Source organism: Eulemur rufifrons, chromosome 4 (assembly GCF_041146395.1).
Source record: "Eulemur rufifrons isolate Redbay chromosome 4, OSU_ERuf_1, whole genome shotgun sequence".
NCBI classification, from domain to species: Eukaryota; Metazoa; Chordata; class Mammalia; order Primates; family Lemuridae; genus Eulemur; species Eulemur rufifrons.
This window is the reverse complement of record NC_090986.1, coordinates 5006575-5021421: the sequence shown is the minus strand read 5'-3', so window position 1 is coordinate 5021421 and position 14847 is coordinate 5006575. Positions and strand designations below refer to the sequence as shown.

The window sequence follows — 14847 nt, the reverse complement described above, 5'->3', positions numbered from 1 at the left end:
TGGTTCTCCGTTGCATCCAGAGTGAACTCCAGACTCTTCACCAGGGCCTGCAATCCTCAAAGGATCGACTCCTGCATACCTCCCCAATCTCAGTCCTCACCCTCCACCTGTGCCCACATTCTTCCAGGCATGCTGCTCTCATTTTATGTTCTTCAGGCCACTAAGCTCAGCCTCACCTCAGGGCATTGGCACGTGCTGCTCTTTCACTGCGCAGTCTTTCCCGTGATTGTCCATGCCTGGACTGACGGGCAGTGTCTCCCAGAGGTGCTGGCTCTCGTGCCTCCTCTAAAAGACCTCCCTAACTGATTATGGAGGGACTTTGCTTCTGCCCTCCGTGGTTTCCCGGTACTGCACCCTGCTTATATTTGCTGTGGCCTTTATCTCAACTTACAACTCTATATGTTATTTTAGCTTTTTATAGTCTATCTCCCTTTATAGGCTACATGCTCTTTAAGGCACTAACCACGTCTGTTTCACTTACTAGTGTATATCTGTTGCCCAACCCTTGCAAGATACTCAGTGGAAAAAAGAAAAAAAGAGTGGAAAACCAGCAGATCTTTAGATGTTGATATCTTGCCCCGGCTTAGATGGACAGAACCACCCTCCCTTGTTCGTTAACCGTGGGCTTTTCATATCTTTTCACTCAACCTCTTTCCTGATCGTTTCATCTATCTTTGAGAAGATAGAAACCAAGATGGTCTTCTCTTGCCTTGTGTGCAGGGGTGGAGGATTGAGGACAAGGGCCGCATACTTGTTGGTGATGCAAAACGATGTTTGCAGGTATCGGCCACCTCCCAAATGTTTCACCAGATTTTCTCTGCACAAAGGAAAGAATTCACTTGATTTGTCAACCCTCAGGGACAGTGGAGAGGCTATGCCTGTCCAGTGACTCTTTGTCACCCTCTTGTATGATATGATTTGGATCTGGTGATGTTCTTAATCTTCTCTCAGGCAGCCATCAGAATCAGTTCCGTATAGTGTCATTAAAACTAGATTTTAAATGTAGGCATTTAAATTAGGCATATAATGTAAATATTTACTTAGGCATTTAATTTCGGCATCAATTAGACATTTAAACTAAGCTTTTGTTTCATCACATCTAATACGAGATCTGCATTGGAAATTATTCTCTAATTCTTTCCTATTAAAGAAGTGTTAACATTTTTAAATGCCAGCAAGTCTTTCTTACAAACAGACAATGACTAAATGAAGAGAAATTAAATATCTTTAGGGTGTTCGCACCCAAGGAAATTTTATGGGTGGGACTCATGGAATTTTAACCGGTTGGCGTGGTGAGGAAGAGCTGAACTGTTTGACTTAGTCGATTGCAGTAAAATGTGTACGTGTTCCATGGGCTAGAACTGAAGTTCATTTGCTTTTTAGCTGATTTCACAAGATGATGCCTTTTGTATAAAGTTACATTTTCTGTATCTTCCTGAGTCAATTCTGGTCATTTTATTTTTACCAGAATATCATTCATTTAATTCATAACTTTAAACATATTTATAGAAAGGACAGGATGAGCTGTTTCAAGTCATTTAGCTTTTAACATTCAGGTTTATATTGGCATAGTACAGTAAAATTCACCCTTTTTATGTATCCAGTTTGATAAGTTTAGAAAAACATACACAGTCATGTAACCACCACCACAATCAAGATTAGCATATTTGCATCATCCCCGCCTCCCTTTCAGCCCCAGGAGCCACTGATCAATTTCTGTTTTGCCTTTTCTAGGCTGTCATGGTATCATTGCTTTTATCTTTATTGAATTCTCATTTTTTTTTTTGCTTCCCTTTTTTTTTTAGAATTGCTATTCTAGTTGTTTTGGGCTCAAAACTTAATTTTTTTGTTCTCAATTTTTCTTGTTTAACAATGGAGGCATATAAGAGTATAAACTTTCATCTAAGTAATATTTTATCTGTATCCTATGTGTCTCTAAAGGAAATACTGTTATTTTCCAATATTTTGCAACTTTGCTTTTAATTTCTTCTCGAGTCTCAGTAGTTTTTGATTTCATTGTTTTATATTCTTAAATACAATTTTAATTTTATTTCATTGTTATCAGTATCTGTGTGGTCTGGGTTATTTCTGTTTTGTGAATTTTATTAAAGTCATCTTTGTCATATATATCAACTTTGAGATAAGTTACTTACATTTTCTAAATTTTGGCTTCTTCATATGTAAAGTAGTCTTAAAATACTAGAACTCTGGATTGTGTTTGTGAAAAAAAAAATCAATGCCTATTCATTGGCACAGTGGTTGGGTGGTACCAGCACTCAACAAATACTAGCTATCATTATGTTTCTTATGCCCATGGATTTTGAAAATATATTATGCAATCTTTTGTTCAAGGATCATAATTTTGAAATTTATCTATTAGAGAAACTTTATTAATTATATATTTAGATATTTTCTGTTATTTTTCTTGTTTTCAGCGGAGAGAAATTAACCTATTATTTTGTTTGAGTTACCTTTCATGTTTTCTTTTCCTTTGTTTCATACTGATTCTAAATATTTTGAATATGATCCCTTAACACCCATGGGGAAAATATATGCAAAACCAAGTCATTCGTGGAAGGGGCTTACGATGGCCCAGACTTCTCAGCTAGAGAATGGAGGTATACCCACAAGTACGTATTTAAGGTGCACAAGATGATGTTTTGATGTATGTATACATTGTAAAATGATTACTACAATAAAACATGTTAATAAATTAATAAACCTATCATCATTTCACCCAGTTACCTTTTTAAATTTGTGCTAATTTATGGGATACATAGAAATTTTGTTACATATATATAATGTGTAGTGATCAATTCAGGGTTTTCAGGGTGTCCCTTACCCAAGTCCAATATACTTTTGTTAGGTGTAGTCATTCTACTCTGTTAAACACTGAGTCGCTACTTGTATCTTACTGTATGTTTGCACCCTTTAACCTCCTCTTCTTCATCCTGTCCCCTACCCCCAACTCAGCCTTCTCAGTCTATTTTTCCACTCTCTACCTCCCTTTGTTTAATTTTTTAGGTCCCACATATGTGTGAGAACATGTGATATCTCTCTTTTTGTGCCTGTCTTATTTCACTTAAGATAACGACCTCCAGTTCCATCCATTTTGCTGCAAATGATGTGATTTTATTCTTTTTTATGGCTGAGTAGTATTCCATTGTGTGTAATGCCACATTTTCTTTACCCATTCATCTGTTGGTGGACACTTAGGTTGATTTCATGTCTTTGTTATTGTGAATAGTGCTGCAATAAACATGTGAGTACATATATCCCTTTGATATATTGGTTTCTTATCCTTTGAGTAGATACCCAATAGTGGGATAACTGGATGGGATAGTTAACAATTTTTTTTTTTGTGGAGGAGGATAAGAACACTTGAGATCTACTCTCTTAGGAAATTTTAAGTATATGATACATTACTACTAACCATAGTCACTATATCTCAGTGTTTTATATAATCTTTTTTCCCCTGTGAAATCAATTTTCGAATTCAAGTCTTTATTTTGTAACTTTTCTGTCATTATATCTTTGAATACTTTTCTTTCATTTGTTGGTTCTCATTTCTAGACATGGTAATTACATGTATATTAAACCTTCATTTTTTATAATTATCATCCTTTCTCTAACCATTCTACCTCCTAGTTTTCTACCATTTAATTTTCATTTCAGGCATACTTTGCATATCACTGCTCTGTTTTTGGAAGGACCTACTGATACTTTTAATGTTGTTTTTATTTCTCTAAAGATTTTATTCCTCTCAATTGTTTTCCTGATTTAGGCCAGCCCACATTTATTCTCCATTGATATTTTTATTAACACTAATTATTAACAATAATAAACAGATATTTATCTTCCTTTGAAATATTGTTTCTGCTTTTTTGGCTTTATTTTTGTTTTTTTGTTATCCAGTTCATCTTTGTAACATTGTGCTTCGTACTTGGACTGGAAGCAGATCATTTGTGAGATAAAATCGTGTGTGTGTGTGTGTGTGTGTGTGTGCGTGCACACGCGCACATATGTGTATGTTTAAGGAGGGAACAGAAGAGAAATAAGCTAAGATCCCAGCTTTGATTTTGGCATATTGTTTTAGAATACCTTCTCACCAAGTACGTTTCTTCTCTCTGCTTGGACATGTCTTTGTTCTGTGTTGTTGGCCACATGTGCGGTAGGCGGGTCGTTACAGGGTGTGTCCTTTGTCTCCTCCACATTTCCCCTGCAACTTAGAGTCTGGGAGACAGAAATAAAAGGCAATGTGTTGGCAGCCTCACCCGCGTTTGGCTCCTCTCTGTTGTGGTGTGGGATTGTGTCCCTATGGAGATAATCTCTATTTCTTTCATCTCTGGCCCACAATTGTTAATGTCTGTCACTGTTAAGTTTATAGTTAGAATAGTGGGGCCCTCTCATTTACCTTTAAAGATTTATACACTGTCATCAAGAACAGCTGAGAAATAAATTTCAAGACTTTCAATCTTCTCCCTTGAATTATTCTAAATTCCATTATATTACACATGTGTTTTCCATACATATGATACTACACATGGTCTGATAATCTAGTAATTCCTTAGCTTCAGGATATGTAGAGTTTTATTCTCCACTTTTCATTGTTTTCATAGATTTTTTTGAGTATTTCAGAAAGGACCAGAGTAAGCAGGGTTTTAATTACATTTAACATTTGCATTGTAAACCTAAAATGACCTTAGGTTAAGGGCAACCAAATGCTTCTTTGAAGTGCATTTTCAGCTTCTGAGAAGGTGGAGTATCTCATGTTACTATCTCTTTCCTTGTAGGCAGGAAATGACTACAGTTGAAAGACAAGGTCAAAGTCATGGTAAGAAAAGTAAGTCATTGTTTTACAATAATTTTCATACTAGGGAAGTATAAATTTAAACATCCAAATGATCAGACATGCTCTTAATATTATTTTAATATAAGATTGGAAAGATGCTGCTTAGAGTCCTTAAACTCTCATAGAACTGATCACATCATCCTTTGTATTACAGTAATATTTGTGTATGGTTTATTTTGAGCAGCACTTAACTTCTGTGGGAAGCAGTTAACGAAAATCCTTCTGATTTGAATTTATATATTGGTGTGTCAGTTGAAGAATGACAAGGTTCATAAATTTGGAAAGGAGAGCTTCATTTCTCATGATGGGTTGCAGCCTGCAAGGCTGCCATTCTGCCAGGCTGGGAACGGTAGCCTTGGGCAGAAGCTGAGAATGTGTACTCAGAGCGAACTGCACAGGGAATGGGTGCCGATGCTGGGCAGGGTGGCCAGAGCATGTGTTTAACAAGCCATACGAGGAGTCACGAATGTTTATGAAAGGAGAAACATACACGTGTGCGGCTGAGACTCTTGCCCCTTTGTAGGTCACATGTACAAAAATGGCAGTGTTAGTATGATCCGGGGTGGAGTTTTTGACCCTCTAATGTCGAAAGGTGAAGCAGAAGACAAAACACCCTCACTGCACAGCCTCCATAGACTGGTCAGAGCCACTCCGTGGTCAGTGGTCCCTTATCAGGAAGGAATGCTGGTCAGTTGTAGTGTCCAAACTGCAAAAGGGGAGGAGCAGCATTAGGCAGTTGATTGAAATCAGCGGTGGAGCAAGTCTTTCAAGGGCTGGTTCTGTTCAGCCCTTTGGGAAGAAAGCCTAACGGTGGTTAACAGAGAGGGTATAATGAGACACGTCTGACCTCCCATCCGGTCATGGCCACAATTCCAGTTTCAAGGTTTTTCTGGGGTCCCCTTGGCCAAGAGGAAGTTGGTTGGGGGCCTTATGATTTTATTTTTATTTCTTGGGTGTTTTAAATTAGGGTCACTTTGGATATTAGCCGGTGATAAAAAGTGGGCTTTTTTTGTTTTGTTTTTGTTCAAGAATTTGCAAGAAAGGCCAGGCACAGTGGCTCACACCTGTAATCCTAGCACTTTGAGAGGCCAAGGCGGGAGGATTGCTTGAGGTCAGGAGTTTGAGACTAGCCTGAGTAAGAGTGAGACCCCATCTCTACGAAAAATGGAAATGTTAGTCAGGAATGGTGGCATGTACCTATAGTCTCAGCTACTGGGGGGCTGAGGCAGGAGGATCACTTAAGCCTAGGAGTTTGAGGTTGCTGTGAGCTATCATGATACCACTGCACTCTAGCTGGAGTGACAGTGAGACCCTGTCTCACAACAAACAAACAAACAAACAAACAAACAAAAAAGAATTTGCCAAGAAACTAGGCACGGTGGCATGGTTATGGTTCTGGTTCTGTAGTCCCAAACCACTTAGGAGGCTGAGATGGGAGGACTCCTTGAGCCCAGGAGTTGGAGTCCAGACCCCGTCTCTTAAAGAATTTTTTTTTTGCTCCGTTTGCTTTAATATATAGGTGTAGTAATCATGTAATTACTTAAAGTAAACAATTAACAGTGTTCAGTCTCTGTGGACAAGTATATCTAAAGGAAACTCAACTTTTTTTGTTTCTTTTATTCCCCAGCTTTATTGAAGTATAATTGACAAATAAAAATTGTATATATTCAAGGTATAGAGTATGATGCTCTGATACATGTATACATTGTATAATGATTACCACATCAAATTAATTAACATATCCATCCCTACACGTAATTATCATTTTCTGTGTATGTCGGGGGAGGATGAGGACACTAAAGATCTACTCTCAGCAAATGTCAAGTAAACAATACAGTATTGTTAACTATAGTCGTTTTGCAGTCTATTAGAGTCCCTGAACTTATTCATCTTATAACTGAAAGTTTGTACACTTTGACCAATATCTCCCCATTTCCCCCAGCCCCCAGCCCCTGGCAACCGCAATTCTACTCTTTGCTTCTGTAAAGCAATTCACTTTCTTATTGATATTGCTTCAACTGTCTTCTCATGATTCTTGAAGGAATTGTATACTCTCATTGCTAGGAACTTTGCATTTCCCTATCACACCTCAGCTCCCAGTAACTTGCTTCTAGTACTGCTACTCCACTGAGCAAATTCCATGTGCTTCAAAATAAATTTGTTTCACCAAACATCGTCATGATCATAAATAGGATAGCATATTTAAAAAAGCATCAGAGTGCATCCCATATAAAATTGTTATATGACACTATGATTTCAATTGTGTGTGTATATGTATGTGGTTGTACTAAACCATGATATAAAATACATTCTTAACTGTGGGTCATGTTCAAAAACTTGAATGCCTCTGCCTGATGGTAACTCTGGACTTCAGACTTTAAAGGACAGTTTTCAATCTTAATCTGAATTGCCCTATGTCTAGCACAAGTGTTGCTCAAGATCTACCTCGTGAAAATGTTCCTTCCTTGATTTGTTTGACACTATACTGTTTAGATCCTCAGTTGCTGGCCACTTGCCTACTATGTCCTGACAGTACATTTTCTTGGGTATAATATAAAATGATAGTGCTCCTTAGTGATCACCGCTGGAATTTTTCTGCTCTTTTGAAGTGTTTATGTTTGCTTGATCTCACTTCTTCTGCTAATCTTTGGTATAATTTTTTGGTGAAGCCATTTGGCAGGGTGACATTTATTGCGAAGAACATTTTTTATGTATAGATGCAAATATTTTCATAGTTATATTCATATTTTTTGTTTTATTTTGTCAGCTTTGCAAGTTACGTCTCTTATCAAATTTGTCCTTTCAACTACAATTTCAAAGTCCTTAAAATTGTTTACTGTGTCGCCATATTTTTATTGCTTGCAGGATTTGTCATGGTGTTCTCTTGCTCATTCCTAGCGCTGTTCCTGTGTATGTGTGCACATGCATGTGTGTGCCCGCACACGTGTACTTTCCATCTATTACTTTATTGGTCAGTTGTACTAGAGTTCATTCATTTTATTGATTTTTTTTTTTTTTTTTTTTTTTTTTTAGACAGAGTCTTGCTTTGTTGCCCGGGCTAGAGTGAGTGCCGTGGCATCAGCCTAGCTCACAGCAACCTCAAACTCCTGGGCTTAAGCGATCCTACTGCCTCAGCCTCCTGAGTAGCTGGGACTACAGGCATGCGCCATCATGCCCGGCTAATTTTTTTTCCTATATATATATTTTAGTTGGCCAGATAATTTCTTACTATTTTTTAGTAGAGATGGGGTCTCGCTCTTGCTCAGGCTGGTCTCGAACTCCTGACCTCAAGCGATCCACCTGCCTCGGCCTCCCAGAGTGCTATGATTACAGGCATGAGCCACCGCGCCCGGCCTTATTGATATTTTTTATGGGAGCAAATTTTGCATTCTATTAATCCTTTTACAGGAAAGTCTCTTCCTCTGGGCCTAACTCCAGTTGGCTTACCCGGATTTTAAGAGGCTCGCCAAATATTGTGCCCCTTTTATAATGATACTTGATTTGGATGGAGTTATTCTGAAATAATTCAGACCACTAAACCCACAGAAACTTCATGGAGGTGCAGGCCCCTTTATTTTCCTTTGCTGTGCTGTGGGTTTGAAGTTGCCTGGCGTCTCTTCATTCCTGTTTACCGGGATCTATCAACCTTATGTCCTACATGTTAAAGACCCATATTATGTCCTGTGGATACAGGAAATGATCAGTCTTCCTGCAAAGCAGACTTTGACCAAAAGACAGAAATTCATGAAGCCCTGCTGGTGCCCAGTGAAGCTCTGCTGCTGTCCTTCCATACGAAAGCACATGCGTATTATATGCCTGCCATCGTGTTGCTTTAATTCAGTCAAAGAGACCTCGTTAGCTATAGTAAATGCAACTGAAGTTACCATCTCATCAAGTCTGTGAAAATATCGTAGACCCAGTCATCCTTTACGCAGGCCAAAAGGGAAACTAAATGGGGATGTAACCAAAATTACCACTTTGGCATGTTCTTGATATTCAAATAAATAATTTTCTGATTTCTTTAGGGAAGTTATATTGCTTTTAGTTTATTTGCTTATTTGCATTTCATTTGGACCATGACAGCAGAATAAGTTAGGAGAATCAGTGTGATAATGCTGACAGTTGGTCAACGTATCTATTTTACCCATTATTTCAAGTCCCAGGGCAATTCACAGGATATGTTTCTGGACCCTTTCAACCTGCTATGAAACAGACACAGGGAAAAACTGTATCTGTCTCTGTACTCTGATTAACGAGCAAACGTACAAAGGAGATTCTTTCAGGGCAGTTTTTTGGTCCTTTGCTCAGCCCTTGAACCACAAATTTAAAGTCATGATTATACCATGTTCTCTGTTTATGTGCTCCAGAAGCAACTAGATCGTAAATCAGACTTTACATTCTTCACTATTTCCGTAATGGTCTGTTGGAGGAGTCAGATGAAGGCTGACATCTTCGATTCAGGCGACCACAGGTAGACTTTAATAAACCTTTGCCATGTGTGCTGTGGAACATTTGTGTCCCATCTTTTAATGCTACTGGTATCTGCTTGACCTCTAATCCAAGCCAGGTGATATAACTAAGCCCAGATCCTCACATCCTTGAGAGTTTATTGCTTTCAACCATTCCTGGCACCAACTATTGCAGTTCAGTCACAATTCCCAGGTTGAATTGCAGAAAAGACATTACAAGGTCCTAATGTCTTACAAATCATAATGTCATACAAATCATTTTAATAAATCTGGGTTACCAGATTTATTAAAAAACAAACAAGAAACATTTGTATTACAGAAAACAGTGCAATGTTCATGAATGTGTATTTCATGAATTTGGAGAAAAGAGGGTCTTCTTTGCCATTTAGCTAGCTATATTAACATATTGACTTTAATATTCATATACTCCTACATATTTAGGTACTTTCTTATTTTTTTTTTTAATAACAAGGAATACAAATGTGGTATGAGGAATGAAGTTTCCTGCAAAATCCAAATTTGACTCTCCAGAACCTATGGATATGTTTTTTTTAAATATGATAGAAGGGACTTTTCACATGGAGTTAAATTAAACATCTTGCAGTGGGGAGATTTCCGTTAAATCATCCAAGTGAGCATAATGCAATCACGAAGGTCCTAAAAGGTGGGAGAGAGACAAGGAAGAGAAACTGTCAGAGTGATACATCATGAGAAAACTTCACCAGCCATTGCTGGCTTTACCTCTCTGGCATTGAAGATGAAGAGGGCCATGATCTGAGGAATGAAGGAAACCTCTAGATGTTGGAATAGGTAAACAGTCTCTCCTGAGAGTCTCCAGGAAGAACTGCAGCCCCACCACACCTTGATTTTAGCCCAGTGAAACTCATTTCATAATTCCAATCCCCAGAACTGTAGGACAATAAATTTGCATTGTTTTATGCCATCAATTTTGTGCTAATTTGTTACAGCAGCAAAAGGAGACTAATACAACCTAAAACACCAATGACATTTAATATGATCCATTACTGATATCTGTTTCTAGGCAGCCACTCTATTTAACAATTAGAAATGGTCTCAAATCTCCAAGCTGCAATATTGAGTTCAAACATTCTGGTCAGTATACTGTAATAATATGAAGATGTTCAGTCCCATAAAATATACATGCTTTCCTTCATAGTCTAGGACACACACAATCTATTCAATAATATCATGTTGAGAAATTTATACTTTGTTTGCTTGATTTTGGTAGGTGATTTTAGTGGTGTAAATATTCTTTTTCTGTCATAATCTACTCCATTTTAAGAGCATGCTTTAACCTGATTTTCATTTTCAGTCTAATATAATGATATATTCTTGGTAAGGCATGATATATTAATAATAATGGCTTTTCTTTGCAAGATGACTTCTTTGGAGCTTTCAAGCAATGAAGAAGAGCCTCATTATCCAACACCACAGGAAGTACCTCATATGACAAGGGAGATATTTTGGAGGTTGGGATCCAGGGTACTTAAGTCAGAAATTCTCTGAGGTATTTTCATTTTGATTCTAAGGCTCACATTCTTTTCTAATCAATGCCCTATTTTCAAACGGGAAGTCTACTCAGGATGTTCATTCAACCGGCCTTTAGCACAGTCATGGTATGTTCTGTGTTTTCAATCTGAGACTTAATATGATTGTTCCTAAATATTTTAATAACTTCAGCATCAATAGCAGCAACCGCTTTACCCAATGGTCTTTGATTTCTTCATGCCCTTCGTGCTTATACTTGGCTCTTCAAACCATTGTTTTCAATGCTATAACTGAATTGTATTCAGGCTACACAATTTCCTCAGTTTATGGTTATAAAACAATATGAAAATCAATACATTTGTTTAAATTATTACATGTGGCTATGTTAATAAAGATATATGATTATATGGATGTGTGTACATTCTGTATTTGAAATCAGTGGATTGAATGTGACTTTATTTGTGAAGAATGGTTAGCTATTAGAAATTCTTAGCTTACTTTGTTTCACAGAATCTGTTAATTTGTTTAATATAGTCTACAATTTTGCTAAAAATCACTAACAAGCTTATTAGGTTGTAGATTTCAGAATTAGTCAATTTTCTTCTTATAAATAGGTATGATTGCCATATTTAGTATTTGGTGACCTCCCTAATTTTAGCTTGTTTATTACAGAAATTAGTAGAAGATTTAAGACTAACACATATAAATTGCTTTAGTGTTCACAGATGGAATCAACTTGAATCTGTACATTTGTATGAAATTTGGAATAGTTACTCTTGTTATTTTTGTTCCTGTCTATATAGTGATTGTTCCTTTTTAGGAATTATATGATTTTCCTGTGTTATTTATGTGAAATTTATTTCTAAAATTTGCAGCTATAATCATTCTTTCTTTATAATTGCCATACTTCACTGTCATAGTATGTTTATGGACAGTACTTTATTACCAAGTTCCAAAACCCACTTTATTCAGTAGACTTGGTGTGCATTATTTACACAGAGAATATAGTGTTGATGCTGCCTCAGAACACATGTTTTTCCTGGATCTTGTCATTTAGCCTCGAAAATTATACAGTAGATTATAAGATAGGATAATGCAAGATAACGGGCCTCTTTGAAGTGTTGTCACTGCGTTACATACTCTTCATCTTTTTCCTCAACTTGTGAAGATCCAAAAGTCTCATGTTGCTTTCCTTTTATTTTTTTTATCCTCTAGTTGAAGAAGTTACATCCACTTTTAATCAGGTAATTAAAAAAACCAACTCCCCCCAAAAAAACCCAAATAAGCTTTCATTACATTTGTCTGATAAATGTCAAAATATAGATGATTTTATTCAAGGGTGGCATCTGTGTTCCTTTATTTGCAATTGCTAAATGGACTTATAGAAATTTTTCACATTTGAAATAATTTAGTTGGTAATTTTAATGAAGAAATGGAAGGAAATCAAAAATTAAAAAGTAATTTAACTGATTCAGATATTTAGCAAGTTCTTATTGTTTTGGTCCCAATGCTACTGAAGTCTATTATTTTAATTTTCAAAGTTATTGTAACAAAAACAAATGATATCAAGTAAATTTACCCTTATAATCTGACTACCATAAAACACAGTAGTTATTTTTAGCTTTCCACATTCCCTTTCAGTCTTTATGTCCAGAAATTAGCATTTATATTTACAAGCATGGTAGAAATCAATGATGTATATGGAAAAATGTTTATTATTTTTAGTACTACATTATAGGCATTTTATTGATTTAATTAGTATATATTAATGTTTTATTTTGTCTTTGCTATCTATGCAATTAAAAAGGTATTTAAACTCTAATTTTTATTAGTATTTTATCTTACAAAAATTTGTCATTATATGGCTTGATTCATTACTCACTGAGGTCTGATTGCTGCAAACATTGCACCTTAATATGTGTGACTTAAAATATGCAACTACTTTTTTCTAGATATTTAGAGGAATAAGAGCTTCCTTCTTTTTTTTTTTTATTATTCAAGGAGAAATGAAAGCAGAATGAATAGTAGCTTGGAGCAGTTTATGTTGCTAAAATGAGATCTCTAAGCCATCTGGGCTTGGAGCAAGGGCTCTGGATATCCGAGGTATAAAAGCACCATCAGGGTACAAAGACGAGAAGAGAGGAAGGTGGGGCACTGAGTTCAATGTGATGGATGACCCTGGGTCCTTGATTTCTTTTCTCTTTGTGCTTGGCAGGAAAGTGAGAATGGCAGTGGTTCTGAAGAAGTGTGCTACACTGTCATTAAGCACGTCCCCCATCCGAAGTCCTCCCTAACCTCCAATGATGATGGCTATGAGAACATTGACTCCATCACAAGGAGAGTGAGACAGCTTAGAGAAGGATCAGAGACAGAATACGCTCTCGTTCGGACTTTTGTCACGAGGCCTTCCTCCTGCACGCAGGAGCATGATTATGAACTTGTGCTTCCACACTGAAACCCTCAAGTTGCCTCATCGTCCCCAGCCTCGGAGATGATACGGCACAGCAGACTCCGGGGGAGACCTTCACTCACAGCAGTTCATGAGATGATCGCTTCTGGCCAGAGCTGAACAATTATATCACTTTACTATACAGCCTTGGGCAACCCTGAAACCTGGCATCTGCATGGTTTGGGCAAAACTGTATCAATTGACATAATGACTTAGAGTATTCCATATGTTATTGCTTGTGAAGTTTGAAGACATGGAGGGGGTGAAAAACCTTCCAAGGACAACAAGCATACATAGGTACATGCCTTAGAACCTTCAACTCCAACCCTCTTCTTCATATTTCAAATGCCAACTTCTTCACTTCCAATTATCTATTTTGTTTTTGAGGTGTAATCTACAAAATAAACTTTTTAAACCTAAGACAGGCTTGGTGGCTCACGGGAGGATCCCTTGAGGTCAGGAGTTCAAGACCAGCCTGAGCAAGAGCGAGACCCACTCTCTACTAAAAATAGAAAAATAGGAAAAATCAGCCGGGCATGGTGGCATGTGCCTGTAGTCATAGCTACTTGGGAGGCTGAAGCAAGAGGCTCCTTTGAGCCCAGGAGTCTGAGGTTGCTGTGAGCTAGGCTGACCCCACGGCACTCTAGCCCGGGCAACAGAGCGAGACTCTCTCTCAAAACTAACCAACTAACCAACCTAAGACTATTGACCAGACCCTTTGCTAACTTTATATTTACTTCAATTTTGCCTTTTCTACGTACTGGAGATTCTTGGTTGTAGACTTGCGGTAATGCTTCAAGAAGCAATAGTTTTTGGTATTTGCCTTTCTGAGAAGAGAAACTGAAAGTGTCACAAAAGAAAAAAAAAAGATGAAATGAATCAAATATAGTTGCTCATCATTGCCTTTCTGTCAGTAGTAAATTGGAGGATTCTGTTCAAAGAGAAGTAAAAAATAAAAAAACAAAAACGTGTGCTTATAGCTTTGTTCACAACATACTAGTTAATTTAAACTGTAACTAGTTACCTCCACTGAAGGAGGATGAATAATTTCTGGTTTTAAAATTCATGCAAATTGGTAAATAATCCATCTACTTACACTTTCATACCCAAGGAATTTTAAAATGATATGCCAACTTCTTAGTAAGGACCCAAGGGCCTTAACTGACAAAACACTCATGATATAGTTTTCTGTATAGTTACAATATACAGGTCGAGCATCCCTCATCCAAGATGCTTATGACCGTGTTTTGAATTTTGAAGTTTTAAAAAAATTTTGGAACATTTATATATACATAAAGAGATATTTGGGGGATGGGACCTAAGTCTAAACATGAAATTAATTTGTTTCATGTACACCTTATACACATAGCCTGAAGATAATTTTGTACAGTATTTTTAATAATTATGTGTGTGAAACAGATTTTGTGTACATTGAACCTTTGGAAAGCAAAGGTGCCACTATCTCATGTCAGCACTCAAAATGTTTCAGATTTTGGAGCATTTCAGATTTTGGATGTTTGGATTAGGTATTCCCTGACCTGTACTGACCTTTCCATCATTGACAAGCA

At 37.1% G+C, this 14847-nt stretch overlaps 1 protein-coding gene across 1 annotated transcript; it reads left to right on the top strand.

Annotated features, from left to right (window-relative positions):
• The first annotated feature begins 2587 nt into the window (after positions 1-2587).
• On the top strand, positions 2588-13285 carry GCSAML (germinal center associated signaling and motility like). Its single transcript, XM_069466906.1, has 3 exons — positions 2588-2630; positions 12046-12074; positions 13046-13285. Exons 1-3 carry the CDS (start codon positions 2588-2590, stop codon positions 13283-13285), a joined length of 312 nt encoding a protein of 103 aa, XP_069323007.1.
• Positions 13286-14847: the final 1562 nt, after the last annotated feature.